Genomic DNA, 19,413 nt, shown 5'->3' with positions numbered 1-19,413 from the left:
TTCTAATCCACAATTATGTAAAATGTCCTACCTTATTTTAAGGTTATTATTTTTCTAATACCTTTGTCAAATTAGCAGAAACAAAGCTTTATCAATCAACTAAGGAACTTGTGTTTTTTTCTTTTATACATAAATTCATGAGAGGTCTCATAAATGTAAAACTACTTTGAGGTAGAAATTTAATTTGGAATGACAATCACTTTTACATCTATGTATTTTATGGCTATGTATTCAGTTACATAAAATGGGATTTAACCAAATATTTATAGATTGTACAGCTCATAGCTTTGTTCTTACATCACAAATAAATTTATATCTGTGCCACCTTTTAAACCCCTGGAATAGTTTAGAACTCTGAAACAATTCCGTTTCCTTGAAAGCATTGGTTTCTTACATCTCTGCTCTATAATTATTAGTTGATTATCAAAATTCTAATATGCTTTATAATAGTGACGTGAGAGAAGCATAAGGACTTTTTATTATTCTGATGAAGGCTATTAACTAGAAACAAAACAGTTTTTATGTTGTAAACGTAAAAAGTTTATGTCCTGCATACATTATGCAGCACCACCTAATCATAAAGAGTTAGTTTCACTCTTTTTGGACTCCAACATTTACCATAAATATGCTTTATAGCATCTATATAATTTTTTTCTTCTTTTTGTCCCTTCTTTGTAGTTGTTTGAAATCACAGTGCCTCTCTCTCAAGGCCCCAAACCAGTAACAATCAGTTTTGCCAATCACACTTCCTGCCGGTGCATGTCTAAACTGGATGTTTACAGACAAGTTCACTCAATTATTAGACGTTCCCTGCCAGCAACACTGCCACAGTGAGTATGAATTAAATATATTTTCTCTGCATCCTCTACTAATATAAAATTATGTTCAGGTAAATACCATTTATTACAAGAATTTTTTGTGAAATTTGCTATAATATACTTTACATCAAATACAAAAGAAGACAAATTTAATAGTGCACCAGGAAAATAAAAGTCAACTGAAACAGGGAAGTCCACTTCATAGACAAAGTAGTTCACAAAATAAAAGAAGTATTTCTATGGAATAACACACATACCACCAATATTCATACTATCAATAATTTAGTCCAATTGATATATAATGTTCATGAAATCAGGTATGCAAACTCATAAATGATGTTAAAGCTAAAAACAGTAAGTCTTGATAACATTTTGGACCAACACAAAAAGTAAGTAGAAATAAATTATTTTATATCTAATAGCATTCAGTTGCCTTTTTTTCAATCTCAGTTATTTTCTCTATATATCTATCCATATTTTTATTTCAGCAAGGATTAAATATTGATTAATTGCTTGAAAGAATTTCCTCTTATTAGTACTTCAAATTAACATTCAAAGTAACATGTGTTATTCAAATTTCCTTCCCATCCTGGATTTTGGGTTGGTAAATGGAAGCAAATGCTTCATGGATCATATAGAAGGACCCGGATAGAGCATCAAGTATTGACTCTGCCAATACTGTGTAATGAATCATTTTGCATTACCCTCTGAGATCTGGTAACTTTCAGCTCTCTGTTCTGAAATGAGGATGCAACTCTTTGTTCTTTAGGACATCCAGTGCATATGGAATGTGCATGTGAAAAAAAAAAAAACTTACTTAACTCCAACATGTGTGACAAAAGAATAAATAAAGTGATGGGCAAACATACATATTACAAATGTTTTTTTTTTTTTTAAAGCCTTGCATCTGAGGGGACTCAACCATAAACATGACATGCTAATAACAGTTTTCCCCCATTGAATCTCTTTTTGCTGCTTTACTTAGTGTGGCAAATAGGAGGCCTTATCTTTCCAAGGACACTTGAGGGAAATCTCAAGGATAGTCTAATTTGAGTGACGCAGATCTACCCTCCTTGATGTGAGAAAGAAAATATCTTACTGGCATCTGTGGATAAATTCATGCTGATCCAAGCAGAGACAAGTACCACCTGACATTGTTGTATGTGCAATTTCAACCACACAGCTCTGAAAGGTCTATTCAACTGTCTCCCTTAGGAACTCATCCATTCTAACAGCTTCAGTCATTATCTCTGTGTTGATGGTTTCCAGAAATACAGTTCAAGACCCGATGGTATTATTGATTTATAATATTTTATCTAAATTTATCTTATATTGCTGTGCTTGTAATTATATTAGATATAATAGATACAAAATTAAAGATTTATTAAATTCCTTTATTTACTTCTACATTATACATCACAATATTCTCTCATGTTCTTTGAGGCAGTTTTCCCCCATTGAATCCCCCATTGAATGGGGGAAAACTGTTATTCAATGGGGGAAAACTGTTATTGAACTCACACAGTTGTCATTAATGACGTCTTTTCCTTATATCATACCCAAACACTCTTGATAATTTTGAGGGAGGAGAGGGATAGCTGCTTAACCTACACTTATATTTCATTTCCATCGCTGCCATTCTCATCTACTTCATTCTGCATATATTTCTGATTTAATGCAGTGGTGTCAATACTAGTTTTCTTGTGTCAAATATTTTTGCAAGACCTGTGTCATGTCACAAGTAAGCTTAAAAAGGCATCATTTCATTCATCTTACCAGAAATTGGCAGTAACTTTCAACTGCTCAAAGAATTGAGCACAAATTTCTCACCTCCCTATTCTGGTATTGGCCTTCCTTTTTTTCTATTATTTCCAATTGTTCAAGTCCATTTTCACAGTCTAATTCCCTGAATGTCAAGCTCATTTCCTGCTCTGTATATTGTTTCTAGTCTGGCCCTTTCTTTTCTGCATTTCCAAAGCCCCATTTACTTCTCAGAGTTCAGGTAAAGGTCTTTCTCCTGCATTTGTCTTGTCCAAATACCACGGCCACCTTTGCTTCTTGAATACCCAGAGCAATTATTGTGTTTACTTTGCCCTTGTATGGATTTATAGGGGTCTGTAAATGTGGCATGTGAAACTGAGGAGTTTCACCTTTTCTATAGAGGTGTTGGGGTAGCATAGGGAGTTTGGGGGTCGAGGAGTGACATGACATTGTTTGGCATAGCCAAGGTATCTAGAATTTTTTAATGACTGATAAAGGTAGAGGATATGTATCGTTTCATCCCGATAAAGAGTCTGTATCAGTCTTTGGGGAATAGGCATGTTGTGGTGAGAAAGAGAAAAAAGAATGGATACAAAAGGGTGAGAAAATGGATAAATCTAGCCTCGAGGCTAAAACTGTGTTTTTGTTTACTGTTTTTCATTTCCTTTACACAAAGGTCAACATTGTTTACTGAGAGATGAAATAAAAATATTTGCTTCTAAGAAGCTACAGTTATTCAGGTTTATTAAGGAAAATTTCATTCTTTCTTGTGAATCCTTTCTCTAAGACAGAGTGGATTTATAGCCCCAGCAACCTTTGATTTAGAACTTGGGTGTTCAGTGTCTTTGGACTATTAATCTATACCAGATCCTCAGTCTGAATGATTAGAAGCTTGAATACCCATGAGGTGTTTTTCTTTTCCATTTTAATTTTTCTTCTTTTGCCTTTTTTTTTAAATAATACCAAATATATGCTTTACCAGAAATAGAGATAAACACAATAACATCATAAATTTAACAAACTATATCACAACAGAAATGCAAAGGTAATATATCTGCCAATTAAATTGGGGCATAGTTTTGCACTAGTTGATCAGAAACTACAGTGGTACCTCGGTTTTCGAACGTAATGTACAAGTTCTGAAACGTTCGAAAACAGCCCACAGCTAGGCCTCAGGATCTCTCACTCGGCTGAAGACGCATGACATGTTCTACTTCTGAGTCGTGTTCGAAAACCGAAGCATTTACTTCTGGGTTTACGGCGTTCATAAACCAAAATGTTTGTCAATGGAGACGTTCGAAAAGCAAGGTACCACTGTACTTGTTTTTTCCAGTATTTGAAAACATGCCTTGAAAATATCCTCTTTGCAAGTTTAAAACCATTATGTTCATATACAGTTATTGTTGAAATCTTACTTCATATGTCTATTCATCCTCTTTTTTACAAAGTTCTTTATCTAAATATTGTCTAACACCTTCAAATGAACATCTATTGATAGGACACGATTTGTTATCAAATTCAGGTAAGAGATTGCAGACCCTAAAATATATTTTGTCTAAAAGGAAGCTAACTATGCTATATAGTGTACTTGCCTTTGGACTGTTTCGTTTGTGCCTTCTAAAAGATAATAACTGAAAGCACTGCATCCTATGGCTTGCTGATTGACTGGTAAAAATTATAGCAAAGTGCATGTGACTGAGAAGTTTCCATCAGTGCATCCTCTGCACTGAGGTTATGTCTATAATGTTACTCAGAAGTGGGAACTATTAGATCAAAGATTTTGTGAAGCTTAATGTCAAGTTCAATCAAAACACATTGATTATTATTATTGATAAAGTTCCATATTATTAGATCAAATCTACCATTTTGAAAAAAAAAAAATTAGTGGATTTTTTTTCCAGCAGTTTTAGTTTTACAGAAAAACTAAGCAGAAGTACAGAGATTCCATATATCCCCTCAGCCACCTCCCCTAGTTTCCCTATTATTAATATCTTGCATTAGAGTGCTGTATTTTTTATGATTGATGAACCAATATTGATATATTATTAACTAAAATCCATAGTTTACATTAGGGTCTTTTTGTGGTACATTGCATGGGTTTTGACAAATGTATAAGGAAATGTATAATTACAGTATCATACAGAATGTTTCACTGCCCCCAACTCCCCTGCGCAACGCCCCTGTTCAGCCCTACCTCCCTTTCCCTGAATCCCTGGCATCAAAATGTCATTTTGATGTCATATCAGCTCTCTAATGCTCTTAACACACATTCTTTTGTTGCATTGTTTTTGTTTTCTTGTTTTGTTTTGTTTTTCTGTTAATAAAGTGTGGCTATTATGGTATAATGAAATCAGTGGCTATTGTTGAAGGATATTATTACTGATCTCTTGATTACTTACCTTTACCGTGTTTCTCCGAAAATAAACCCTAACTGGAAAATAAGCCCTAGCATGATTTTTCAGGATGACATCCCCTGAACATAATCCCCAATGTGCCTTTTGGAGCAAAACTTAATATAAGAGCCGGTCTTATTTTCGGGGAAACACGGTATCTATTCTCTGTTCTAATTTTGTTAATTCAAATCAAATATAGAAATAAAACAGACAAGCAGACAAATACAGTAACTACTAGATTTCCATTTTTTTAACCTACTGTACTTCTCTCAACTTTGTGTATCCAAGCAGGCAAATGCAAAAAATAAACATAAAACAGGAAAACATAGGCTTCCAGATTTATCTGTGCTCCGTGCCCCTGTTCTGGGGGCACCCGATGCAGACACTAGTGGTCCTGTACTTGCCTAGCCAATGGGTGACTGAAGAGTGTGACTCTTGTTTTATATTCAAGTCTCGGAAGGTGACTGAGCTGTCACATATGGCAGGTTCCTGCTTTAAATCAGCCATTCACATTCACACAAAAAGTGAAAGATTAGATTTATAAGCCCACTTTTTAAAATGAATGCTATTTTATTAGCCTTCAATTATTAAGTGTGGAATAATTGTGAAAACCATGGAATTTTCATTAATGATTCTAATTTCCATTTATTCCTTTTATATCATAAAAAACTCCAACTCCTGTCCACTTTTCTTCCTTTCAGTAGACTATTGGATATAGAAGTAAACAGTAACATACACAGGTATAAGCACAAATTAGTGTAAAGTCAATAAAAACCAATATAAGGAAAGAAGAGTATATGCATTTTATTTAGGTATATCTCTGTTGAATGTGTTCCTTTCTGATTTCTATGCTCAGTATTAAAGAAGTTACTTAATAATATTGAATATAAAGGCCATTTATACTTAACCACTCGCAAAAATATAAGCGTATCAACATCTGTCTAGATAGTCGAGTATATTCATGGGCCACATATGATGAGCTCAGTATGAACAAAATCGTTCAAAGTTTCTTGGAATAAAACTTGAAACATTTTTCTCCAGGGCTCTGTGGCTCTGATAATGAAAGCAGATAGTTGCCTTCCAGCTGTTATTTTGACAGCAATCTTGAGCAAAAAAGGTCTGGATTGATATTCTTCCACAATATAATTACAGGTTTGAGTAATGTTAGCATAGTGGGTGAAGTTCAGATGACATCAACCATTGGCATTTAGGAAATCAAAATTCTATTTTGATAATTATTCAAAATTGTTAATGTGGTCAGAGTTCCCCTTATTTGTTATATTAATGAAATATAGAGGCTCCTATTGGCTGTCCCACTGAATGATATGAAGATGCTCTGAGGAGCGTATGAGAGCTTGTAGTACAGGCTTTCAAACAAATGTTACTGGATCACTTTCCACATTTAACAAGACTTAGAATTGGATAGCTATTTGAGGAACTGAACTGTGGACTATAGGTTCTAAATGGTCAGCAGCATTTTAATCACTTGGGCTGTGTAAAGACACCTTATGAAAAGAGCTGCCAGGAAGGGTAATTGACTAATAGCACACTTCATCTCCAAACAATGAATTTGTTTTTAAAAAAGTCATTGACTGCTACAAGTTGAATTGCATTCAATTAATGTTAATATTCATCTTCAATGATCTATGAGATATTTAGCAAAGTAGATAAATAGTAGTTTAATATAAATCAAGATGCAATTAATATTTTTCAATTAGAAATCTAGTACAAAGATTATAGTTCTTTGAAAAAGAATAAGATTTCAGTTCAGTTCTAACTAATGCCAAACAAAAGGTGGTGGTATGTCTTTGTTCCTTAAATACGGATTTGGGAAGTTAGGGAATTTCCAAGTATGTAAAACTCCAGGGCCAAAAAAGTAGAGAAGATGAAAGAGTCAAAAAAAATCAGTGTGCATGAAAAGCCTACTACAGTGTTCAAAGTACAAGAGCTAGTAATAATTATGCAATATGTACAGTACATTTTTGTCCTCTGATTTTAACCAGCAAAAAGCAAAAATTACCAAATCAGTTGAGTGAAGTTTCAAAATAATTAATGAAATGATTCACAGAAAAGCATCTTTATCCTTCATACAAATTATAAGCAGGATTTGTGTTTGTGTTTGTGTGTGTATGGGTAGGAAAGGGAAAGTAGCAAAGTCAATTTATTTACATACCATTCTCAACACAGATCTACTTTACAAACAACTGTACAATCTTCTGCTTTACTTTGCAGACAAAGTGTGTCTTTAAACCAATATACTTTATACGTACAGTATACAAAATAACTAACTTGTAAATATTTTAATATGTTTACACGTTAATATTCAGAACTTGAGAGAAATTTTAATAGTATAAAAACACTTTGGAGATTAAACTAAGTGGGATAGAATTGTGTTCATTAACACATATTCCTGCAGTTGGATGAAAGGAAAACGTTTTCTTTTATTCTAAAATTTTGCAAACTGTGTCTCTCAATTTTTCACATGAGAAACTTTGAATGTTTAGAACTTGCTACTCACTTTTAAAGCAGGGAATTTCATTAGGTAATTATGAAAATGCATTCCATCCAAATATATGCTACCATAATTAAATAACATCTACCAGGATTTCAAATTTCAACTTTGAAATATGTATTGACATTGATGAGTAAGTAGTTTTTTGGTTGTTTTTTTTTTTTGGCAAAGCTTCCAGTCATATTTTTCTAGAAATTAAAATTTTAAGAATATTAGAATTTAAAATATTTAATTCACTTTGAATTAATCAGTAAAACAAAGTTATGAGGGCACAGTGTTTGAAGTATAATATAATGGAGAGTGTTATTCTGAAGATTATATTTTTATTCAATGTGAATGTGCAAAAATTACAGTTAGGGTAGCCAGATTATATGAAATCATTATTTAATTCTATAAAACTGGCAACCTCTTTTTGTATGGTATTTCGGAAGTATAGTCTTACATTTATTCCTACCCTTGTTTCTACACACAATACATACTTCTGTGAATTTTTATTTTTGAAGATATTGAAATATTAGAGAGAAAACTCTAGTCTTTCCTACATGATAGGAAATTATTTTGTTTTCATACCTATTTAGGATGAACAATGTTGTATACATGCTTAATCTTAAGCACAGACACATTAGCACATATTCCTGCAGTTGGTAATGTCATCATTCACCAGTCTCACTTAGGCTAGTGATTGAGATTATTCTTGACATTTCTTTTTGCCACTTGAATAGCTTAGATATGTGTTTTGTCAACTATTCCAACTACAAATAAAGACAAATACATTTGACCTTGCAACCATAGAAACACATATACACATACCACACATGGGAGAAGAAGGGGTTTGTGTATGTGTGAGGGGTTGTATATCATATTTACACATACATTGTGTGTTTATATTACTTATTTTAAAATATTTATATGCATATATATAATGCTTGAAATAAAATTTCAGAAAACAATCTTTATCAAATGCATCTAATAGTTCCATTATATACCATTCTTCTACATTAAAAAATACATTTCCCAAACCCATATAGTTGAATTCCTGATCCACTAATTTTTTACAGCTAACAGCTGGAAAAACATTGGCTTAGGTAATGGCAGCATAAATCACATATTGGCAAAATGAAAAAAAAAAAAAAAACAAAGAAAGATGATTTTGTAATGGTGACTGCACCGGCCCTGTGTTGACCTGATATCAGCATAGGAATGTGTTACTTAAACCATGTCAACACTGAGGTGACGTAACCACAATGGATTTACTTTCATTTACAGAAAAGAGATATGAGTTTCATTCAGCCTAGGTGAATGGCATTGCTATTATATAACTCAACATAACTTTATATTATTTTTATTAAACTTATTGGGGTGACATTGGTTAGTAAAATTATATATGTTTCAAGTGTACATTTCTATAATACATCATCTGTGTATTACATTGTGTGTGTGAAGGAAAAGGGGGCCAAATATATGGTGATAGAAGGAGAACTGACTCTGGGTGGTGAACACACTTGACTTCATATTATTTGATAGAATATGAAGTTTTGATATTCTGAATAAGAGGTAAATCTTTTAAAAAATGATATTGTTTTGGAAATTTTATAAATACTGTCTAAATTTTATGTGGATTGATGTATGTTCATGATTAGCCAAGAAAATAATACAAAAAAATATGTAATGTGTTTAGACTTACTCTTAGGAATAACTAAAATTATTGGGAAGGTATAATGTTCTCCAGGAAATACTGTTACCTGAAAAAGCAAGATTTAGAACAACATATAAAGGATGCTATCTTCTGTGTAACAGAATAAGAAAAAATAGAGTGCCAAAAAATGGGTACACATTTTAAGAAAGGAAAAAACTCTATAAAATTGTAATACAATGAATGACGCTAGCATTCACTTGATTAAAGCCATCTTTTGAGCGAATGTCATACTACACATTGCTACTGTGATTCAATTTGACTTCAAAAACACATAGATAACATCTCTTAAAATGTGTACATTTTTTTGGCACCCCCGGTATATACAACATAATTTATTTGCGAAAGGAAACCCTGCAACCATAAACCAAAAGGTAAGAAAAGGAATAGCGTGCTGTTCATTTTTTACTAAAACAAATGAAGCAAGGGAGGAAGGGAGGGAGAAAGGGAGGAAAAACTAGAACTACAACAACAACAAAACATGGTCTTTGATGTCTTGCTGGTGGAGTGTAGAATGGGAGTTTTGTATTAATGGACACTTGACAGTTATGGGCTTCTGTACCTCAGAAATAAGTCTGTAAAGATACATGCATAGGATGTTTCCTGTAGAATTGTTTGAAAAAGCCAAAAGTTGGATAGGCACCAATAGGAGATTAATAAAATAAATAGTACATCCATTTTTTGGAAGCTACACAGCCACTAAAAATAGTGGAACAGAACTTTATGAAATGACATGTAAAGATGTTGATGTATTATTCAGTGGAAAAGGTGATTTCAGAATTATATAAACGGTTTTCCTCCATGTTTGCACAAACTAGAACATTGTGATTCTACTAATGAATGTATTTGCTTTAAAAATGTAGAAGCCTGGATTGCTATAAAACCATACTACTAACAGTGGTCACCTCTGGGATTAGAATTTGGTAGCACATGTAGGTGGAGATAGTTTGAGGGGGAGCTTTCACATTTCGTTTAATATATACATACATTATTTTAGAGATTTTTTTTTACAAGCATGCATTGATGTAATACATAGGTAAGAAAAGAGATGGTGCCTTCTATGTACCAGATACACTAATACTTAACCCATCTGTCTCCCCAAGGTGCCAGGCTGCCAACAAGACTTGCCCCACAAATTACACATGGAATAATCACATCTGCAGATGTCTCGCTCAACAAGATTTTCTTTTTGCTTCTAGTGCTGGAGACGGTAAGCAGAACGATGTTTTTCATACTAAATGCCAAGGGTGTCTATTTTGATTAACAAATATTTTCATATTAAAATCACATGTACAATATTGAGATCATCGTACTTTGAAATAAGTCACTACACAATAGGAATACTTTTGCTTCATATTAGTATTATTTTTAACTTCTTTATAAAGGATCATACCCAAGTTTGTGCACAGCCCTATAATGAAAAACATAAAAAGGAAGACCCTTGTCAATGCTTTTAATTGTTTCACACCACACCCAGGACCAAGTAATGTATAGTAAAGATGTCACGCCTGTGTTTGTCTAGACTCAGTAGATGGCTTCCATGACATCTGTGGACCCCGCAAGGAGCTGGATGAAGAGACCTGTCAGTGTGTCTGCAAAGGGGGGCTTCGGCCTTCCAGCTGTGGGCCGTATAAAGAATTAGACAGAGACTCATGCCAGTGTGTCTGTAAAAACAAACTTTTCCCCAGCTCATGTGGGGCCAACAGAGAATTCGATGAAAACACATGCCAGTGCATATGTAAAAGAACCTGCCCAAGAAATCAACCCCTCAACCCTGGGAAATGTGCCTGTGAATGTACAGAAAATTCACATAAGTGCTTATTAAAAGGAAAGAAGTTTCAACAGCACACATGCAGGTAAGAATCTTCATAAATTGTATTCATTTCTCTTACTGGAAACTGTTTTCTCAACAAAATGCCATTTTCTCAACCAAAATAACATGAAACCAGTAAGCTCTGGAAGACAAATTCTGACTTTTTTTAACCAATGCCAACATTTGTGCGACTGCTCCCCAAAAGGCAAGGAAATAGCCCTGGGAACCAAAACCGGATCCAAGCTCAGAATACACTCTGAGTCTTTTTTCCAGGGCCTACGGAGGTGGTTGTCAACAGGAGCGGGAGGACACGTGCATCAGAAAGTCACCTGTGAAGCATTTTTAAAATACACCCAGATAGGGTACACCTGTCCCCACCAAAATTATGATGGTGTCAGGTGTGATTTAGGACAACTTTTCAAAGTGTAGATAATGTGCAAAACTTACGAAGGATAGTATCATATCATTTACTATAGAACTGGATCTAGAAGTAAAAATGTTTTAGCTAACTATTTAATGGAATTAGAGAAATAATAGCTGTTAAAGGTTACTCAAGACCCATTCCTTAAATTTTGACTGTTTTCCCTTCTTCACCAAGAAAAAAAATGAGTCTACTGGACTCAAACCCTTTCACTGTGAGTCCCTGAACTTCTTATTCTATAATCGAAGAATAAGGTGGTCTACTATTTAAACCAGATGGGACTTTTGACATTTTCTTCCACATTCTTTCAACATGGCTCTACCAGTCATGCTTTCTCTCTTCTATACCTTTAACATCTTAATTCTATTGTCCTTTCCCCTCAATTTATAAAAGTTCTCAAATTTCTTCTCTTTCATTAGCATCTCCCTGTGATGCTGAGCATACTTTAGCAACCAAACTCGGTCCTTCTCTTCAAAGGGGCTCCAAGGCTAGGTTTTTGGCATTTGTACTCACCTCTTCTTTTTAAAAAACTTTTCATTATTAAATTTATTGGGCAATAGTGGGTAATAAATTATGTTTCAAGTGCACAATATTATAATACATCTATTGCATTGTGTGCTCATCACCCAAAGTTTGATGTCCTTCTGTCACCATATGTTTGACCCCCTTTACCCTCATCAATCTCTCCCCACCCCCTTCACCTCTAGTAAGCACATATTCACTTCTTTCCTGTCTCATTTATTCAACCAACTGTAATAGGGTTTATGCCCTAGAATTACATGATAAACTTCTGTTTAAGGCATCAGTAGACTATTTCAAAATACGATGGATAATTTGGTCTTTATGTACGCTCTCTTTTCTGTAGCTTATCTTTAAGTTCTCCTCTTTTTTTGGCTGACATAGCATTGTACTTTTCTGGTGTCCTTTTAGTTTGTATACATTTGTTCTTTATCAGCTTTACAGAGTTCTCTTCTTCTCTTTCTTTTTTTTTAAATTAGTTTTAGGTGTACAAAACAATGTAATATCTAGACATTTATACCCCTCACAAAGTGATAATCCTCTCCCCCAATCTACTACCCCTCTGACATCATATATAGCTGTTACAATATGATCTCACTTACATGTGGAATCTAAAGAATAGAATAAATGAACAAACTAATCAGACACAGTCTCAGAGATACAGAGAAAAACTGAGGGTTGCTAGATGGGAGGAGGGTGGGGATAAGGGAGAAGGTGAGGGGATTAGAAAACATAAATTGGTAATCACAAGCTTGCCACAGGGGTATGAAAGACAGTTTGGGGAATATAATCAATAATGTTGTAAAGATTTTGTAGGGTATCTCTTCTTCTCCTTCATCCATTCTTTAAAGATGGTGATAATGCCATTTCAACAGATGACTTCACATTACTTAAAACTTACATTTTATTTACTTACAATTTCGTATCTGCATTAATGTTTATCACTACTTTTTTTCTCAGTAAGTAAAGTATCCATGTTTGTTTGTTTTTTATTCTCAGGAGTTTTGTGCTCTCTTTTTAATTTATGTTTCTGTTGATCCATCCACACTAACATTTTGGCTACTGCAGAAGATTTGAATGAATCTACATATATCATTGATGACATCTTTCCCATTATTGTTTCAGAATACCTCAAAGGAATCTTTTTTTCTCTTTAGAATATAGAGCAATAAGTATATTGAAATTTCACTTGCATGTTACTACGCTAATTACCAGGATATTTCAAAAACGCAGAATATAAGTATTAAATCTTACTAAAAATTATTAAACCACTTTTTATATTGAATTATTCTGAATGATCCTAGTATATATTGAAAAACCTGAAATTGGTGTGCTTACATAGACTAACAAGCCATCATATTTTTCTCCAGAATTCTTACATTAGCTTAGTAGAAAACATATCTAATTTACTTTTCCTAATAGTATACATTGTTTCATTAAAACTTTCTATTTGGGGGAAACTCTATGCTTATTTTTCTAAGTGCATAATTTCAGGTTTCATGCACATATTGAAGCAGAAAAAGATAATTTATATTTTGAAAATACCTATATTCCTCATTTTCTCTTAATATTTATTCCAAAAGTGTGGTGGAGTATATATTCTTTGGTCCACTACTTTAATCAGCAAATTTCATTGAGCAGTGAGAATTGTATCTTTTTAGTAAAGGAATACCTGTGAACTTCTAATAATGCATTTGTATTTAGAAGTAAAAAAATAATAAGTTAACTAGATATGCTTTCTTTTCTAGAGCACAAGAAATGAAATTTCAAAATCACATTTGTAGTTTTTCTGTAGTGCACTTTTGATCCACGTAAGGTCATATATTTTTCCCTGGACACCCATTGCCATTCCCACATGTTAAGCATATCCATACTCTAAAAACTTCTTCAAAGGTAGCTCCCATTCACCGGAACAACAGGACTGCAGACGTTATTGGCTGCTTGATCATTTGTCCTTTCACCACTACTAGAAACCGGAAGTCTAGGAGAGGAAGAGAAGGACCCCCAGGGTGATATTGTCTCTCTCTCTCAGTTCCCCCAGACTGAATTGGTTTCATATGGAGCCCAGGTGGAGAAGGGAGAGTGAACCACCATCATGCAGCCAGCTGCTTACCCAGTAGAAACACAGGAGTGAGGGTGGGGCTGCTTGCTGAGGATCACAAACCCACTAAAACGGCTGGCTTTAATGGCTTCCACACAAATCTCAGACTCTAGTCTGTATTCTGCCATGCTTATGTGATCACACTAAATTAGCAGACCTTAAGTAGACACTTCCAAAATTTGTTTTATGTTACTTTCATCTACGAAGCAGAGAGCACTTCAAAAGCACTAATGCTGACAACATTCTCCCATTTGTTATATCAGCAACCAAGACACTTATGTTTTTAGGTTTTTCCATTCCTCGTAAATTTCGTAATTGTAAGCACAACCTTTAACAATTTACAAACCTATAAACCTAAGAACAATTCTGTGACGAAATGGGTAACTTTGTTCTAGTTTAAAATTTAGTAAAACACAAACGTGCATAATAAATTCATCACCTTGGTGTTTATCAAAATATAGTTATTGTTCTTTGTTTTCCTAGTTGTTACAGACGGCCATGTCCAAATCGGCTGAAGCATTGTGAGCAGGGACTTTCATTTAGTGAAGAAGTATGCCGCTGTGTCCCTTCATATTGGAAAAGAACGATATGAACTAAGAGTGTACTATTTTCCAGTTCACCATTTTTCTGCCATGGATAACTGTGTTGCCACTTTAGAACCATGAACAGAGAGACCTTTGTGGGACCATGGTAACAAAGACAAAAGTCACTGTTTCCTGAACCATGTGGATAACTTTACAGAAATGGACTGTAGCTCATCTGCAAAAAGACCTCTTGTAAAGACTCATTTTCTGCCAATGACCAAATAGCTGAGGTTCTTCTGAGGTTGTGATTTAAAAAAAAGAAAAAAAAATGACTATATAATTTATTTCCACTAAAAATATTGTTTCTGCATTCATTTTTATAGCAATAACAATTGGTTAAAGCTCACTGTGATCAATATTTTTATATCATGCAAAATATGTTTAAAATAAAATGAAAGTTGTATTATAAGCTGCTAAATTCACTCCATTACAATGTTACACTATAACCAAAACTTGATATTATGAAACATTCAGCTCCCCCTGCCCTTTTTCTTTTTCTCTAACCGGATGTCAGACCATGATTGTTATGAAAATGTGTATTCCTATAAAAGAAAATTTCACAGGGATAACAGTTGCTACTACATTTTATTTAAATACATCTCTTAATATATTTAATGATTATAAATACTTTAGCCCATGATACTTTTACATTTAAAACTAAATGAATCAGTATAGAACATACCATCTTATAAGATAGTCTGCTTAGCATGTCCATGTGATCAAAAGTTATTCAAGGCACTGGGGACATTCAGACTTTTAAATGGGTATAATATTCCTCAGTATGTATGAAAATCACTTTAAAATATTTTACTCAAGAAAAATATTTTCCAAGTGTTTAACTTGTTTGACCAGCTGAAATATTTTTTGTGGGCTGAAATATAAAATATAAAATATGAAATAAACTGGAAATAACATTTAAATGCTCATATATTTTATAAGAGAAACATTTCAGTCACACAATTGAAGCACTTATTTCATTTTTAAACAGGCATACTGTTTTCTGGGAACAAACATTTTGCCTGAGTAAATACAACCAAATAAATGGTGGGCGTGTTGACAAAGAATTGATTGTTTGCTAGTGTGACGTAGCAAACAAAATTACATAACTACCAGCAAATACATAAAAATAATTAGTGCTAAAAGAAGGGAAAAAGCCTATAGTTATGTAAAGATAAATCTCAAAGCTTACAAATTTAATATAACAAAAATATTTTTAAATGGTTCATGACTACTTGGTACAGTAGAAAATATTGGTATCTATACGTTTTGCTATAAAATAACTTATTTTCTTTAAAAATATTGAATTAGAAAGTTGATGCTCCAGAATTATCCTGAGTGTTTTCAATACTGACTGATAACACAATGTCACATGCGACGTTTACTGAATTCCAATTACGTGTTCCACACAACTTTGACATCTAGTTCGTAAAGTAAGATTTTTTTTCACATTTGAGGGGGAAAAAACTAATCTGAAATTCTCTCATTACAATATATTTATGCACCATCATCCTATTTTTGTTTTAGTAAAGCCTTAAGACTGTAAGCAATAAATATAACCATTGTTCATTCTGGGTATCAGTTAAGGTCTAGGCAATTTTCAAACTTGAGGATAGCAAAAATGATAATAATAATGCAAAAGGAAATGTTAAGTCAATGTGACAACAGCTATAGTTTTATCAAAATTTTTACAAGAGAACAAATTCAGGTGTGGTTAGAAAAGGAAAAATGGAGTCAAAATAAATACCGTCTTTCCACCTGATGGGGAAGCACAATCTTAGTGTGTGATGGTCACCATCTATGAAATTCTGCTAATTTCAACTCAATCATTCTTTATCGTATTTGAGCCAAGATTATAAGCAAAAAACCATTATATAATGTTATGTCAATTTGATCAATCATTTTTAGTTTTGATACACTTAAAATTATTAATTTGTAGCTAATTTAGGAAAAAGGACTATCTATACATAATCTAAGTTTTGAATGAGCCCCCTGAGGCCGTGTAAAGAATATTAGAATCTGACCCAACAACTGTTACAAGTTATCAGCTTAAAAATAATCTAAACTATGTGTTGACAATTAGTTTCTCAGAATATATGGGTAAGCCAAAAAACAGCAGTAAGCCAAAAATTAAAGCATGAAGGATGCCAGAAAAATAACATTTACTTCGTCTCTGGAGACCAAATAATTTTGATCAAAAGCAAAACTAACATGGACCAAAACAATACATTGCCAGAGATCCTTACAGACAATTTTATGTGGATCATAAAAATGTCACTTCACTCCATTATGATAATTGAGATTTTTGTGATGCCAGTTAAGAAGATGGACTAGAGACAAAGCTAAACAATTATTTAAAGTATTAGCAAAATTGATTCACCATAAAGCTAAAAAATACAGTGAAAAATGTTCATAAACTCACTAGGAGTCTCAAGATACCAATCCAGTCAATCTAAAGGATAAAGAAGAGAAAACATTGGAAGTTTGCAGCATCAGGTAATATATCAGAATCTTGGAAAGTCAGTAAACAGAATTTTATATCTAGAAACCTAATGCTGTATATTCAGTTGAAAAGACTCAAGGAAAAATATATTTTGGTAAGCAGTTGTATAAGATCTAACTTCAAGACTGTTTTTCTTTGAATGGGGGTTTTGACTGAGTGGAACAGATAGATTCCATTTTTAGAATTTCTAAAAATAACCTTTGCTCTCCATCTCCATACTAACTCAAAACAGAAGTTTGAGTGGTGACCGGAGGACCACATTCCCTGGCGTACCCAGAGTGGAAAGGAGAAACCGTCACACGCTCCCTCCATGCACTCTGGTGGGGATTCCCTCCTTTGTAGGAATTTTACACAGTGGGTGAGAGAAAAGAAGCAGACACAACAGGTGAGAGAGTTCGGACTACAGTAATTGTTTTAACATGTTGCCAAAGTTCATGAAACTCCTTACGTGGTTAAGTTCCCATGTTCACCTACGTAGGAAGAGCTGAGGCGAAGAGCAGAGCAAAGGTCTCTTGGCCCCCACTTTGTCTACATTACTATGCTGTCCTCCAAGAGCTCAGGTTTCATAAGCAGATTTTTCAAAGGATGCTTTTTAGGGACTTTACCTTTTGCACTGAAAATAAGAATGACATAAAAATAGTATTTCGTTGTGCTCTGGTAGAAGAGAGAACATTGAAGTGTCTAGTTTTTATATAAATCAATGCTAGAAAGTTCTGAATAAATTCAATTATTGTATTCAAAAAATGTGTACAGTACACCCAGAAAACTGTTTAAGGAAGTCGGTGACACTTTATAAAATAATTACTGGTTTATCTGGTCATGTTTGAACTTTTTTTTTTGGTATATTGGATATTTTAAATAGGAAATAACTGTGAACTTGTATAAGTGGGGTTCGATGGTTTGAAATTTAAAAAAAACAACAACAAAGTTTCACATGCTCTTTTCTCTTCATTCCATAGCAACTCTGAAATTTAAAAGCACACTATGACGGAAGGAGCACTACATTGGGAATTATAAGCCAGGTTCTTCTTAATCCTGACTTTTCTGCTGTGTCTGAACAAATCACCAAAATCCTCTGAGTCTAAATTTCTTGATCTGTGAAAGGAAGAAGTTGAATTAAAATTGTGTATGAAGTCCTCCCTCTGACATGACAAAGTTTGTACTAAACTACATACAGAGGGGAAAAGAAAAAAAAAATTAAAAAACTTCAGAGAAGGCCCATTGCTGAAATTAATGACCCTATTAAGAGGAAACAGTGATCTTTTAAAAATGTTTCATGTAAGAAATTATAAGTAAGGGGCTGGCCCGATGGCTCAGGCGGTTAGAGCTCCATGCTCCTAACTCTGAAGGCTGCCAGTTCGATTCCCACATGGGCCAGTGGGTTCCCAACCTCAAGGTTGCCAGTTCGATTCCTCCAGTCCCTCAAGGGATTGTGGGCAGCGGCCCCTGCAACTAAAATTGAACATGGCACCTTGAGCTGAGCTGCTGCTGAGCTCCCAGATGGTTCAGTTGGTTGGAGCGCATCCTTTCAACCACAAGGTTGCCAGTTCGATTCCTCGACTCCTGCAAGGAATGGTGGGCAACGCCCCCTGCAACTAACACCAGCAACTAGCACCAGCAACTGGACCAGGAGCTGAGCTGCGCCCTCCACAACTAAGACTGAAAGGACAACAACTTGAAGCTGAATGGCACCCTCCACAACTAAGATTGAAAGGACAACAGCTTGACTTGGAAAAAAGTCCTGGAAGTACACACTGTTCCCCAATAAAGTCCTGTTACCCTTTCCCAATAAAAAAGAAAAAAGAAAAAAAAAAGACCTTTTAAAAAGAAAAGAAATTATAAGTAAAAAAATCTGTGTCCCTGATGCTATAATATAATTCTAATTCTACTTCTTAAATTCTAACAAATTTAGATAGCTCAAACCATCCAAATAATCTCAAAGGGGGCTGCACATAGAGACTTTGGAAAATGTCTTTCAACTTCAGGAAAAGGGAATTATCTTGGGGGGAAAAAAAAACCAAGCAGCTTTCGTAAAAATGTAAAAGTTAAGACTTCCATGCTCTGCTTCCAAACCTTGGTCAGATGCACATAAACTGTATTTCACCCAGACAAGGCTGTTGAAGCAGAAATTGATTTCTAATGTTGTCACCATCTACAACTGATTGAATTCGATTAGCTATTGGTCCTCTGTCTATATTACCTGTGAATACAGAGGTCAAAATGCTGAATAAGCCCATGAACTCACCCATCAGGGCTGATTATGTATCAGGCTTCGTGAGATATGACTGCCCAGACAGA

General features: G+C 34.1%; 1 protein-coding gene across 1 annotated transcript in view; it reads left to right on the top strand.

Annotated features, from left to right (window-relative positions):
* The window catches only part of VEGFC (vascular endothelial growth factor C), a 110,137-nt gene extending 93,951 nt beyond the window's left edge, over positions 1-16,186 (top strand). Inside the window, exons 4-7 of the mRNA XM_081046731.1 lie at positions 679-830; positions 10,281-10,387; positions 10,700-11,033; positions 14,515-16,186. Coding sequence (XP_080902857.1) covers positions 679-830; positions 10,281-10,387; positions 10,700-11,033; positions 14,515-14,623 — 702 coding nt within the window. The 3' untranslated portion in view covers positions 14,624-16,186. The remainder of the gene's footprint in view (positions 1-678; positions 831-10,280; positions 10,388-10,699; positions 11,034-14,514) is intronic.
* The last annotated feature ends 3,227 nt before the right edge of the window (positions 16,187-19,413 follow it).

The sequence above is a fragment of the Rhinolophus hipposideros genome (assembly GCF_964194185.1).
Source record: "Rhinolophus hipposideros genome assembly, chromosome: 4".
Lineage (NCBI taxonomy): Eukaryota > Metazoa > Chordata > Mammalia > Chiroptera > Rhinolophidae > Rhinolophus > Rhinolophus hipposideros.
The sequence above is the reverse complement of the archived record's forward strand: the minus strand, read 5'-3'. Positions and strand labels throughout refer to the sequence as shown.